At 44.0% G+C, this 14,345-nt stretch overlaps 1 protein-coding gene across 2 annotated transcripts in view; it reads right to left on the reverse strand.

Moving 5' to 3' along the window:
* Positions 1–14,345, reverse strand: part of RASEF (RAS and EF-hand domain containing) — a 37,637-nt gene that overhangs the window by 19,551 nt on the left and 3,741 nt on the right. The window contains exons 2-4 of one of the 2 annotated variants that reach the window (XM_081880980.1): positions 5,693–5,713; positions 3,997–4,143; positions 2,015–2,105 (exon numbers count right to left, since the gene is read on the reverse strand). In XM_081880980.1, the coding sequence (XP_081737106.1) occupies positions 2,015–2,105; positions 3,997–4,143; positions 5,693–5,713 (259 nt within the window). The remainder of the gene's footprint in view (positions 1–2,014; positions 2,106–3,996; positions 4,144–5,692; positions 5,714–14,345) is intronic. The other variant, XM_081880981.1, reaches the window with a different exon arrangement.

A 14,345-nucleotide genomic window follows, 5' to 3' on the forward strand; every position in this document is an offset into this window, starting at 1 on the left:
ATGCATGTGTGAGAGTTGGGCATATGCTTAGGGATCCATGTTTGTGCAACCCACAATATGAAAAGAAGTGCAGGGAAATCCCATGGCACTGACAAGCAAGCACACAACATACAAGGTGACTGTGTCATAAGTCAGCCTTGCATCAGTAATAACTGTGTACATGGTTACCATTAAAATTTATAGTTCGGTACTAACCCACAAAGTAAATATCACCGAAGGAGTGCATTTACATTTGGGGTGTCATGCGTCTTAAAATTGCGAGCAGCAGTGAATGAAGGACAGAGTAAAGAATGATAAGTGAAATAAGTCATCACCAGGCCAGCCTTGCTATTTCTATCTAGGTGGTAAATTGACTGATACTTGGCAAGATGCTTATCAACTCAGACATTCCATTGTGTGTGTGCGCGCTTAGGGGGAAATACTGATACTTTTATAAGGTGGGTTCAAAGTCCATGGTAAGGCCAGTGCTCAGAGATCTGTGGGATCAGCTGTGAATTACCATCTGCGGACTGGACTTCACAAAGAACAGCCTCCACCCCACTGCACCCCCCCCCAAATAATTCAAATGCTTCAGAGCCTCAGGGACATTTTAGAAGTCACATGTGGTCAGGTGTGTAGCCCTGCCATTCCATCGCTGCACACACACAAGCTCTTAGGGCAGGCCTGCACAACTTCTACACTAATGTCTTCTACACTACACACATCGAAAGAGAAAGGTAGTCTGCTACTCAGGTAGTGGGCCCTAACTAGATGCTTAACAAACCCCCCATGTGAAGTTCCTGGAAGACAGCAAAAGGAGGAGGTTTATCAACACCTTGGTATGCATGGCCAGTGGGGTCAATTGCCTAAGCGAGTCACAACTTGGGCCAGCTTGCCTTAGGCTTGGGGTAGGGAACCTGTGGCCCACCATATGTTGCTAGACTTCAACGCCCCTCATCCCTGACTACTGGTCATGCAGATGGGAACTGGAGCTGAGCAGTAACTGAAGAGCCCAATGTTCATCACCTGCGCCTTAGGCGCAACTGAGAAAGCCCTCTCGATTGTGGACACAACCTTTGACAACTCAGAGGCTCCTTCAATGAGTAACTAAGCAATCGAAATGGGTGGGAGGAAGAGTCGCTTGCATGCAGTTTAAAGAACCTGTGCTCTGTTGAATGTGCAGTCTGGAGGTACCGTATTTTTCGCTCTGTAAGATGCACTTTTCCCCTCCTAAGAAGTAAGGGGAAATGTGTGTGCGTCTTATGGAGGGAATACAGGCTGCGCAGCTATCCCAGAAGCCAGAACATCAAGAGGGATCGCTGCTTTCGCTGCGCAGCAATCCCTCTTGCTGTTCTGGCTTCTAGGATTCAGAATTTTTTTTTTCTTGTTTTCCTCCTCCAAAAACTAGGTGTGTCTTATGGTCTGGTGTGTCTTATAGAGTGAAAAATATGGTACTTAGGAATGAAACACAGAAATGCAGCAGCTTAAAACTTCTATATTACTACTAGTCAGAAAGCAACTAGTTCTAATTCTTCTATTAGGGCCTGTTTTAGAGCCACCACATTCAAGGGAACTGTATGCTGACTGCTGCTATACAGCAGGCAAGTTGCGTGCCCATCACATGGATCAGGCAATTTCTCAAAAAAGTCACACACACAAAAGCTGAGCTAAAAGAAAACTCTTGGTATAGATACAACCAGATACAACCAAAAATGTGCATTTAAGAAAAGAAAAGTTCCAATTAAAATGCACATCAGCCTCTATCTGGCCTAAAAAATGTTTCTCACAGGCACTGAAAACAGCACCACCCCAGCCACCCTTTCCTTATTAATGCTCCCCACCCAAAAACTGAGGTGGAGAAAGCTCTGACCTTCATACCTTTCACATCCATGGCAAATTGGGAGGAGAAAGAATGCAGAGAAAGGTTTCATGTATGAAGCCTCAGGCACAGAAGCCAGAATCTCTTCACTAATTTTCTTAAGCAGAGAAGCCAGTTCTAAAAGAAATATTAGGGCTATAAACATCAACTATTCACCTCCTTCTTGATTTTATGCTCTGCAGCCTGTATTCTCTGGTCCATCTCCTCTTCTAGTTCACCAAGCTGCATTGCTGCTTTATCTTGTGCTCTAAAATGTAAGCATTCACACAAGGCCATCTTGAGAAACTTCAAAGAAAATTGAGAATACATGGTTTGTTCCATCCCTAACCTGAATCGGTGGCTCAAGATGTTCCAAGTCAGGCATTTGGGAAAAGGTGAACAAAGACCTTGGTCTCATCTGCAAAGCAGCATCATTCCACTTTACACAATAACAGCTCCCCCCAATGCATTCTGGGGACTGTAGTTTGTAAAGAGTGCTTGAAGTTTGAGATCCCTATGCCAGTAATAGAGCTACAATCTACAGCAGTGGAGTCCAAACTTTCTTCAAAGAGGGCCAGATTTGATGAAGTGAAGGGCCGTAAGGGCTGACCAAAGGGATAACCAAAGTTGTTGAGCTTTTTTAGGGTTGAAGTTGTTGAGGTTGTTTTAGGATTTTACCCCAGGAAATAAACTGCCACAAGGGCTGCATTAAACTGACTGGTGGACCTGATTAGGCCCCCAAAATGGACTTTGGACATGCCTGATCTACAGAGTAGTTCATCAGACAGTACCTCTTTCCAGGAAATTCTGGGAATCACAGCACTTTGGAAAGAACAGAAGGTTTCCTAACAACTCCCAGCACCTCTTACGAATTGCAGTTCTCAGGCAGGAAGCCGTGGCTGTTTAAAGTGGTATGATACTGCTTTAAATATATAGTGCAGATCGGCAACTCCAAATTAAAGTCACCTGATTCTCATTACTGTCATTAAAAGCAACCGAATTATCTTAGCATGGTACATGCTACACAGATATCCCAAGCATTGTAACTGCTTAGGACATCCAATTACCAAGGCTGTGACTGCAAATGATGTGCAGAACTGTATGTGAAGTGGTTTTTCACACACCATTCTGAACATCTTCTAATGGCAGCACAAAGAAGGCAGCTTCATTTTCCGCTTCCCTTTCTGCTGCCAACTTCCTATGATGTGTTACCACAAAAAGGTAGATCAGCTGGGACCTAAAACTGTTGCTTCTCATGGAATAATATTGGATATATACCATCAGCAACAAAAAGTTCAAACGCATTTCACCAGTCCCATCGGCCTGGATGGCATGCTTGAACAGTCCATAACTGATAACTATTTCCTTTTTACATATGTGTGTTCAAAGCTATAACTTTAAAGTAAAACAGACTTCTGAGAGGACATTTTTTTAAAAGTTACAATCCTGATTCCATAAGGAAGGAATTTTGGTTGTGTCCAGCCACGTTACACTCACTGAAATGAATGAACTTAAGTTGGTTGTGTCCATTCATTTCAGTGGGTCTGCTCTGCGGATATAACCCCATGGTTGCAAGGAGAAAACATAGCATGAAAAAGAAAGATATTAGCCTTTGGATCTTAAGCATTTCATTCAGCTTCTCAGAGACTCCAGGATAACCGATGCTAATTTTGACTTCTCACACCCACCAGCCTCATCCAACTCACAATGAAATTTTGGCAGTTGAATGCTGCCATTAACATTATCATGTGACTTTAAACAACACCATGTACTGCAGACAAAAATGGTACAGTGGTGCCCCGCAAGACGAACGCCTCGCAAGACGGAAAACCCGCTAGACGAAAGGGTTTTCCGTTTTGGAGGCGCTTCGCAAAACGAATTTCCCTATGGGCTTGCTTCGCAAGACGAAAATGTCTTGCGAGTTCCTGCGGGGTTTTTTCCCCTTTTCCCCCCCTTTTCCTAAGCCCTAAGCCGCTTATCAGCTGATCCGCTAAAAACCGCTAAACCGCTAATAGCGCTAATCCGCTAAGCTGTCAATGGGCTTGCTTCGCAAGACAAAAAAACCGCTATACGAAGAGCCTCACGGAACGGATTAATTTCGTCTTGTGAGGCACCACTGTAATTGTTTCACTGTGAAGTACAAAACATTTGACTCTTACCTTTTTACAGCTATGGCTAAGTTTTCCATCTCTGCACTCTGAAGCTTGATCTCTCGAATAAAGTTCTTAATAACATGCTCATAAGGTTGAATTAATCGTGGTTCCACGATATTGATGTTCTGATACAGAACACTGACCTGTTCTTGCCTGGAAGAGGAAAAAAATTACCAATTAAAGCATATGCAGATTTTCTCACAAATAATCAGTTTATATCTCATGCAGAGATAGCTGTTGAAATGGCGAAGGAAAAAGCACTCCTATTCAGTTTTCGCGGGTTAGGCTTTTGTACCACGAATCAATTATATTTAACCCTTACAAAATTGTTAGCATTTCTTTGGTTAATGGCATCAACTCAGAAGAGATTTGGATATCTTCAAAACAATATTACAAAATGTTTTGTAAACAGTGTAATTGCACAATAATTAATGCTTTTACTGTGGGGACAGAGGCAACTTCTGCACAACTTTCTGAGGGTCACATGCCAGTGGGAAGGTGAGGTCAGAAGCAAAAGTAGGTGGAGCAACAAATGTAATTCTTTGCCTTTGTACCGAAGGCTAGTTTCTACTCAGACGCATCTCTATCTTCCATCCAGATAAGCAAGAGGTCTAATGGGAGTTCAAAGGCAAATTGCAGCCAGACAAACACTCTTTGGGGTGCAAAGCAGGGCCTGTGAGTGGTGTGGCCTGGGGAGAGTTTGGAGGGCCAAACAGAAAGGCCTGGAGGGCCATATCTGGCTCCCGAGGCCTGAGGTTCCTCACCACTGGCTCATGTAAACTTGGTAGAAAACGGTTTGCTCCATGTAAATGCCAACTATGATACTGGTTTTGTGCCCAGGCATGTGCTGGGATAGCTTAGTTCAGAGGTCGGCAAGGTTTACCTCGCCTGGGCTGGTTCACTCCAGCAGAGATCCCTCCGTGGTCTGGATTGTGCGCGTGCAATTGCCGGCGTCTGCGCATGCACAGGCGCGATTTCCGGCGCCGCGGAAGCAAGTCCCCGCGCCACACTGGGCCGGTTTAGCACAGTGCACAGGGAATCACCAAGCGGGCGGCTCAGTTCGGGGACAGCTTGTGGGCCAGTTAAACGACCCCCATGGGCCGTTTGTGGCCCATGGGCCTTAGGTTGCCAACCCCTGGCTTAGTTGGTAGAGCGGGAGACTCTTAATCTCAGAGTCGTGGGTTTGAGACCCACATTGGACAAAATTCCTGCACTGCAGGGGGCTGGACTAAATGATCCTCGTGGACCCTTCCAACTCTAGAATTCTCTGATTCTCTGTTGATGGCCCCACCTCCTAGGCAGCCATGTGTGGGACCAGATACCTGCTTTTGTGAAGCCTTTGGGTGAGCAGCTCCTTGCTCATAGGCTTCCATGCAAGTGGCTCTCCTCATCACATGGTTGGCCTCCTTGTGTAGAAGACCACACACCCAGCAGCTGCTTCAGCACGGGCTTTGCCAGTTCAGATGTGTGCCCCAATGCATAGGCGCCTAGGGAGGGCCAGGGCCAAAGGGGCCAGCTCTGCTCCCCAATAATTGTGTGAAGAATATATATAGTGCAAGGTTTTAGATGCAGGATAAACTTTAGAGAAGTGGACAGAAACCAGCAAGCACACGCCCATGCACTGTTAGTAAGAAAGGCAGCACGATAAAAGCTTTTCTAGGATGCTGTAACAAAAATTAACTTAACTCAACCGATAACCTACCATTGGATGCCACTGGCGTTCCTGTTGGGATAATTAAAGATAGTCAATATATATGATCTAGGAACTGCAACCAAAATACTCATTGGAATTGGTGGTGGATGAATCGGGCCAAACTGAGGCCAACTTTCATGGCTAATAATAATAATAATAATAATAATAATAATAATAATAATAATAATATACTTATACCCCGCCCATCTGGCTGGGTTTCCTCAGCCACTCTCGGCAGCTTCCAACAAAATATTAAAATACAATAGTCCATCAAACATTAAAAGCTTCCCTAAACAGGGCTGCCTTCAGATGTCTTCTAAAAGTCTGGTAGCTGTTTTTCTCTTTGACATCTGCTGGGAGGGCGTTCCACAGGGCGGGTGCCCAATTTCATTTTTACAGAAAGGTAAGCAAATTTTCAGTGCACCTTCCGTAAAATTGTCCAGACATGTAGCTGTCTTAGTTGGCTGCCGCAAAAACAAAACAAAAACCGTCTTACGTCATCTTAAAAACTAACAGATTTATCATGGCATAAAATTCTGTGGACTAGGGCCAACCTTGTCAGGTGCATGAACTGTTCTCCTCAGTTGGCAAGTATGCACAATGGGAACGGGGGGGGGGTATAAACAGTGGTGCAAAACAACAGCGAGAAGCCCAGTCTGAGACAATTGTATGCAACGTTCAAATGTATATAAGATAAGCAAAGTGGCAATTCACTATGGCAGTACGTTAACTCACCCCTGTAGTGAGAGGGGATGCCATTGTCTCTATTCAAGGCTAAATAAATAGAATCAAATTCCCCGATAAATTCTAGTCCAACAACTTCACACTGTGGTCTCCCTTTGAAGTTCCTTTGTTTTAGACTGACAACTGCCAGCTCAGTGAGCAGAGTGTCCTGGGAGACTGAAATGTTCGCCCACTTGTTGAGTGAATGTTGCCGTTTCTTTATGTCAGATCCGTTTCCCATTTGCTCCTTTGTGCAGAGACTGACTTGCTTGTCCTGCGTTGACCACAGAAGAGCAATGCTGACAAGGACACACTGCACTGGGGAATGACCCTGGATGGTGTGGCTGATATTATGAAGGAGAATAGCAGTGTGGCCTGAGGAGATATGCGAAAAGAACTGGCACCTGGGCTGGATGCAGCAGAGTCTGGCCAAGGCGTTTGGCTCGGCTATTGGGCCTGTTGATACCTTTCTGAATGCTCTGAATAATCAGAGAAAGTGTCTGTGCAGCTTCCCTCACACACTGGTGGACAGGCAATCTCCTGGGCACAACATCCTTCTGGGGATACTGTCTTCCAGACTGGCCTTGTAAGGGGCATCAAATATCCTGACATATCATTTTCAACAAGCAGAGCAGGAAGGTGGGTTCACTTAAAAAAAATAAATCCACACTTTCCTTTTGTTTTTAACAACCTACTTGCATAAAAATCACCACAGCCTTGATTCTGTCCAAGTTATTAGGTACATAAGACTGAATCTCAGGAGGGATAAGGGTCTTTTAGGGGGTTGAGTGCCAAGCTGAGATTCAAAAAAGAGGCTTCCACTTCATAGCTCTGAAATGTTCAGCCTTTGGCAACCTAGGTCCTGGAAGATGTTCTGAATTGCAATAGTGCGCTGTAGCCCAAAATACCTGGAAAGCATCAGGCCAATTTAATGATGATGGCATATAAAAGTTTTGTTTGTTTGTTTGTTTACCACCTGCTGTCAGGCATGTTTAAGCCGCTTTGTGGGTCAAATGCTTTTTATAGATTTTTCTCAGGGGGGAGCAACAGGTTTTGTTTCTGCATAATGGCCCACTGGATGCATGCATCAGAGCTTGTTACTTTATTTATTTATTCTACACCCCACCATCTCAACTTCACAATACACATCTCCCCACAGCCCTGCCCCCTCCCTTTCCATAGAGCCCTTGTAAACCTATCTTCAGGAGCTGAGAAGCCGGCTTCGTGGCCCTATTCTGACAGTGCTACCTTTTGTTCTGGTTCTCAAGCACGTCACAGCTGCTGTTCTTGGAGATTTTTCAGCTTCAAAGATTAAACAAACAAGGAGCCTGAAAGAAGGGAGGTTGAAAGCTTAAGGCTCAACCCCCCCCCCCCCCCGCCCCCAGCCATACTGTTCAGTCTGCGCCTGCTGAGCTCGGCTAGGAAGAGCCGCTGCTGTCACAAACATATGGCGGCAATTGCGGGAGTTTGCTCAGCTTATTTGATCTCAAAAACCACAATATGGTTTCGTTGTTCCTCGCTGGCCCAATTACAACTGTCAAAAGAGCTTGATTCAGCAGACTCCGGCGGCCTACATTTATGCCGTGCCAGTCAGGTGCAAGGAGCGAGAAAACACACCACAGGCAAGCGCAACAGCGCAACTCTCTCCGAAAGCACCGGGAGTCACAAGGAGGCGATGGGGTCTTTTTAAATTAGAGGCGACAGCAGGCACTCATCTGAATGCTTATATACAAAAAGGCTGAATGAGATTTGAAATTAAAAGCATGCGTTGGCAACTGCTACCACCAGCCCCAGAGCCATTTTGGACACAGAGAAGTTTTTTAACTACGGAACTACGGTCAGCTGGGAAGGCAAAGACATCCTTAATCTTCAGTGAAGGGCAACACCACCACTTAAAGGCTTCTGCGAGGTGGCGGCATTGTATGGGCCATTCAACAGGAGCTCCACAGCACCTTTACAGAGGCACAGGGTACCAGAAATAGAGATTTACAAAGCAATAGAGAAATATAGATTAACAAGCAGCCCAGTCTTCAACTGGGTTGGGTCCCACTTTCAGATTGTGGCCTGATCTAAGGTCAGTCACAACAGTAGCACCAGACAAATATATGAAAGAAAGGAAAAGAGTTGGGTTCCCAAATGCATGTTTGGATTAAAGCAAGCATAGGCAAACTTGGCCCTCCTGATGTTTTGGGACTACAACTCCCATCATCTCTGCCCACTGGTCCTGTTAGCTAGGGATGATGGGAGTTGTAGTCCCAAAACATCTGGAGGGCTGAGTTTGCCTATGCCTGGATTAAAGGCAGGTGCTCAAAAATGCTGAAGACTACTGCTCTGCTAGCTAGTCCATGAAATTGCATGGGGCATTTAGAGGAAGGGGCATGTGGAAATCATTCTTCCCTCCTGCAGTTTGTATCCAAGTAGGTTCTTCTCAGAGTAGAACCACGGAAATTAATGGACTTAAGTTAATCATGTCCATTAACTTCAATGTGTCTACTGCTAGTATGACCAAGACAGGATATAACCCCATGTTTCAGATCACTTGAGATTATTGTTTCAGAGCAACCTCTACCCCTGATTATCATTACCTCTTACTGTAGCTCAACTGATTGAAACGGCACCCTGGTAACCTAAAGACTGCAATATTCCAGGAGAAATATGTGCAAGTTGGTTCATCAATGCTGCCGCCAAATATTGTGACCATTTGTTGAAAATGAATTATTAAGGAGCAAAATATTGTGTTCAAAATTCCCATTAACTTTGTCCTTTGCTTCTGCATCAGAGACGAGTCAGAAACAAAATCCAAATACCCCAGAATCACTTAAAGGAATTTCTGATCCACATACACTCAAATACATTTCCAGGTAATGAAATGATAATGAGAAATCTACATTCAGCAGTCAGACCTGAAGCTTGAGTCACCCAAGCTTGAAGAAGCGCATTAAGATTTGGAGTTCCACTTGTGGCTGGAGGACAAAGTCATTTTAAAAGCTGTCCCAAGCAAAGTTCCCAGCCGTCATGGTGGAGTGAGGAGTGGCACTGAGATGGTGAATGACAGAGCCGTGTGCCACGTGACCACTTCTGAGTCCCCTAAGCTAGTCTGTTACCCTCCAGTGCAGGAGAAAACCAAGTTTCGTTGCCAGAGTTAAAACAAGATCCAGCTACCAGCTCAGTCAGCTTCTGGACACGGAATGGGAGCTTGTCATCTTGTTCTTCACCTTAGGCTACAAGCATCTTGGACTAGTCCTGCTGCACTTTTATACAGAAAAAGGACTCAAAACTATGACTAAGCATCCGTGCATCTGCCCCCATTGTTACTACTCTGTGCACAGCCCACACCCAAGGAAGTAGGAGGTGAGCATGTTTGGCTGAAGACAACAAGCAATCCTTTCCCCTCACGTGGGATAGTGAACCTGAGTCCAGATTAGACTGCTTTGCACCACCAAGTACCTAACTTTGTCATGTGTCTCGATTCAGCTCAGCTATCCCATTTTGACCATCACAAACGGGTGGCGCTGTGGTGCAAACCGCAGAGCCTAGGGCTTGCCAATCAGAAGGTCGGAGGTTCGAATCCCTGCCACAGGGTGAGCTCCCGTTGCTCGGTCCTGCCAACCTAGCAGTTCGAAAGCACGTCAAACTGCAAGTAGATAAATAGGTACCACTCTGGGAAGGTAAGCGGCGCTTCCGTGCGCTGCTCTGGTTCGCCAGAAGCGGCTTGGTCATGCTGGCCACATGACCCAGAAGCTGTACGCTGGCTCCCTCAGCCGGTAAAGCGAGATGAGCGCTGCAACCCCAGAGCCGGTCACGACTGGACCTAATGGTCAGGGGTCCCTTTACCTTTACCTTTAGAAGCAAACCACACTCTGCACTGTCACGCCGAACAAAGCTATGGCAATTCACTCTAACACCCTATTAAGCAGCTGGACTGCATTAAAAGTGCTATGACAAACATTGTATCCATGGCATTGCGATAAGGACTAGCTGCTGAAAAGGAGGCAGATGCTTACACAAACTCTCTTTGCACATGCCTCATTCCACCACCAACTCAGCAGTCTGCTATACCTGAGCAGCCTTTGTTTGGCATCTTAGAAAAATAAGAAAAAATTTCCTTTCAGAAAGCAAGACAAATCAAGGACTCCCTTCCAAGTTTAAAAAGCACCTATTCTGCAAACCTTTCTGGTTATGTTGTTTTAAAGATAACACACCCACACAATCTATATATTTAAAAAAAACATACATATATATTTAAGTGAAGACTTTAGGGATTTCCAATCTTTTTTAAAAATAATGTTATAACAATTTTGTAAGATACTGAATAGATAAATGAACAGCCTACAAAGTTCTTGATCATCTGAATTATTCTACATAAGCCCAATATCTCAAATGGGCAACTGCAATCTATATTCAGTTAATATTTTCAATACAGGAGTTTCTGATGCAATAAAACGGAAATATAAATTATGCAGCTCTTGCAAGTTCATATTAGAATCATTACAGGCTACAAAGAGCTATGGCAATACTTCAGTGCTTATCTAACTAGAAGCAGTGCCTAGAACCCTCTAGCCTTTTTATTCAGAAATATAAAGGAAAAGACAAGCTACAGTGTTCTAGTTGATTGGTCAGTAAGAATGAAATCTGAACCAATCTTCCAATCTCCTAACCAATGGTCGCAAAGCTACTGAAATGACAGACAAGTGTGCCGGCAATTACAGCAGCAAGAATATTATTGGCACAAAAATGGAAGTAAGAAGAATTACCGACAAAAGAAGAATGGAGGATGAAATTGATGGACTATGCAGAACTGGATAAACTAACCAGAAGAATTCGAAACCTGAGAGACCAGAGATTCACAGAAGACTGGTGTAAATTTACAGACTATTTGAAAAGTAATTGTGATGACCAGATTATGTTTGTAGGTTTGCAAGAAGTTTTGTGAGGTAAATTATTTGAATTATTGCAAAAAATGGTTAAAGTGGTGGATTGTGAGTTAAGATAATTAAAGGCAATAGGAATTTAAGAAATGCAGAAGAAATGATAAAAATGGTGGATCATCAGAGGTGCTGATGGAAGTCCAAAAAGATTGTATAAGATGTGAAGCTCTGTGGAACGTATACCGTATTTTTCGCTCTATAAGACGCACCAGACCACAAGACGCACCTAATTTTTGGAGGAGGAAAACAAGAAAAAAAATATTCTGAATCTCAGAAGCACAGTGAAAGCAGCAATCCCTCTTGCAGTCCTGGCTTCTGTGATAGCTGCGCAGCTTGCATTCGCTCCATAAGATGCACACACATTTCCCTTTACGTTTTAGGAAGGAAAAAGTGAGTCTTATAGAACAAAAAATACGGTAATAATTGGTATGTTGAAATTAATAAAAATTATATATATATATATAAAAGAAATGACAGACAAGTGTAAGCAGCTTATTTTAAATATTTATATGGCAAATGCATACTAAGCTTAATTAGATTCTTGTTGTATCATGTAGATTCATTCCCAGTGTACTCTTGAGTCCCCTTCACTGCATTTCTAGCACTGAGCATTGCTTGTTGCACATTCACCACTAAAGGTTACTGTTCTTTAGATGGAAGCATAACTTTCTTTGCATCCCTTCCAACAGCCTCCTGGTAGATAATTTGCACTCTCACACTTCATGCCAAAGGAGCATCTTGAACTAGGGGAAACGGTGTTCTAATGTGATTCTGTATGAAAGAGCCAGGGCCTTCTTAAGCCCACTCAGAACACCATGGAAATCAATACATGGATCAAGTTACAGACTCGAGTGTCAAAGTGAACAACAGCAGTGCAATGATCCCCTTTTCCTATGTTCCAGAAAATCAATGATAATTTTTACCTTTGCTTGAAAATCTGACATCTTGGTTCCTTTTCATAATCAACTGCCCCCTCAGCAGCCTCATATAACCAACATGCTTAAATGTAATTAATGCATGAAGGGGTTAAAACCATAGAGTCAGCTGTCCTGCCAGGTTTAGCTAGGTCACACCCTCTCACCTCTTCCACCATGTGAATCCGACTAGTAAGGCTGTCTAAGATGGATTTTCCAAGCTTAGACAACACTGCTTTAGCAAACCATCTTTGTGTTTTTATACAAATAATTTAGAAACTCTTACAATTTTTTAAGCTAAGTTTTAAGCTAAGTACTGCCTCCTTTTTCTTGCTGCTGTCTGGAAAAGCACATAAATCTGACCTTTGATGCCTGGAGATGCCAGGGATTGAACTCAGGACCCTCTGCATGCAGATAATATGCTCTGTCACTGAGCTATGGCTCTTAAATAAAGGAGGCAACAACTATCCAAAGCAGGATATTGGGCCACATCAGGACTGACTAACCCTTTGGCCCTGTTGATCCTGCTCGACTCCCCAACCAGCGGCCATGATGGGAAGTGGAACCCAATATGACAGGTTACCTGCCCATGGCCTAGATCAGCCTTACTCAACTTGTGGGTCCCCAGATGTTGTTGAACTACAACTCCCATCACCTCTAGCTAGCAAGGCCAGAGCTCAGGGATGATGGGAGTTGTAGTCCAACAACATCTGGGGACCCACAGGTTGAGAACCGCTGGCCTAGATGGAGCCTTAATCGAAACCTAAACATCCCTTCCTATGTGGCTAATTAAAATTCTTTAATTGATTGTGTTTTATTTATCTATTAAGAACACTTCTAAGTCTCTCCTTTAGCCTAAAATTCCAGGGTACAGTACAATGATCAATACATAAATAATTCCAATATTATTAAAAGAGCAGGTAAAACAAATCCTTAAAACCACAGTCCATAAAACCACTTAGAGCCACTCACTGACTCCTAAACTGAAGCTCCATACTAGCTATAGTATCCTACAGAAGCCCAGGCAAACAGCTTTACCTGCTGCCAAAAAGGGGAAAAGCTTTTGGGATATATGGAAGGAAGTGCAGTATAAATTATTATATACAGTTGGAAAGAAAGCCCATCTTTGCTGTTCTCTGTCATACAAAGCTCAATAGTACAGCAGAAGCAAAAATGGCCTTTGAAATCTGACAGAAGAGACCTTACTCCACTCACAGAAAATAATCTACTCAGAACAGCAAGCCCATCATAAGCAAAATGATGGTAACCAATTATTGCAGATGAAAGAAGCTTGCAATGCAGAAATGCACAGGGTGGCATTTCTTTAGCATGACCACTCCCTCCTCTGGCATCCCAGGGTGTCACCGTTACTATTTGGTCACTGAGCCTTTCACGTCACAGCATGGTTGGGCGAAATGGCTATCATAGATCAGCTATCACAAACAGAGCCTTCTTACTGCGCAAACACAGGGCCCATCCATAAAGGCAAACACGGAATGTGATATGCTTGTCACAAGACAATTTATCACCTCACAGGACTATGAATGCTAAGCCTAAACCCTCGTTCTTGACAATATCTGTTGCAGGCCCAGATAGTCCACTTCCTATGCGTGTTTGTTATTCAGAAGGAGAGCCCACCAAGTTTAATGGGCCTGAGGATGCAATCCTGTACATAGTTACCTGGAAGTAAGCTCTGCTGAACTCTGCAGGACTCACTTGAGTTGACATGCGCAGGATTGCATTAATAGTCCCAGGATCCCACAGGAGCATAAGAAGCTGCCTCATAGTGAGTCAGACCATTGCTCCATCTATCTCAGTACAGTGGTACCTTGGATAAAGAACTTAATTCGTTCTGGAGGTCCGTTCTTAACCTGAAACTGTTCTTAACCTGAGGTACCACTTTAGCTAATGGGGCCTCCTGCTGCCACTGCACTGCCGGAGCACGATTTCTGTTCTCATCCTGAAGCAAAGTTCTTAACCCGAGGTAATATTTCTGGGTTAGCGGAGTCTGTAACCTGAAGTGTATTTAACCTGAGGTACCACTGTACTGTTTACACAGAGTGGCAGCGTCTCTCCCAGCCTTACCTGCCACTGCCG

This window comes from Podarcis erhardii (assembly GCF_964252035.2).
Source record: "Podarcis erhardii genome assembly, chromosome: 11".
In the NCBI taxonomy this organism is placed as follows: Eukaryota; Metazoa; Chordata; class Lepidosauria; order Squamata; family Lacertidae; genus Podarcis; species Podarcis erhardii.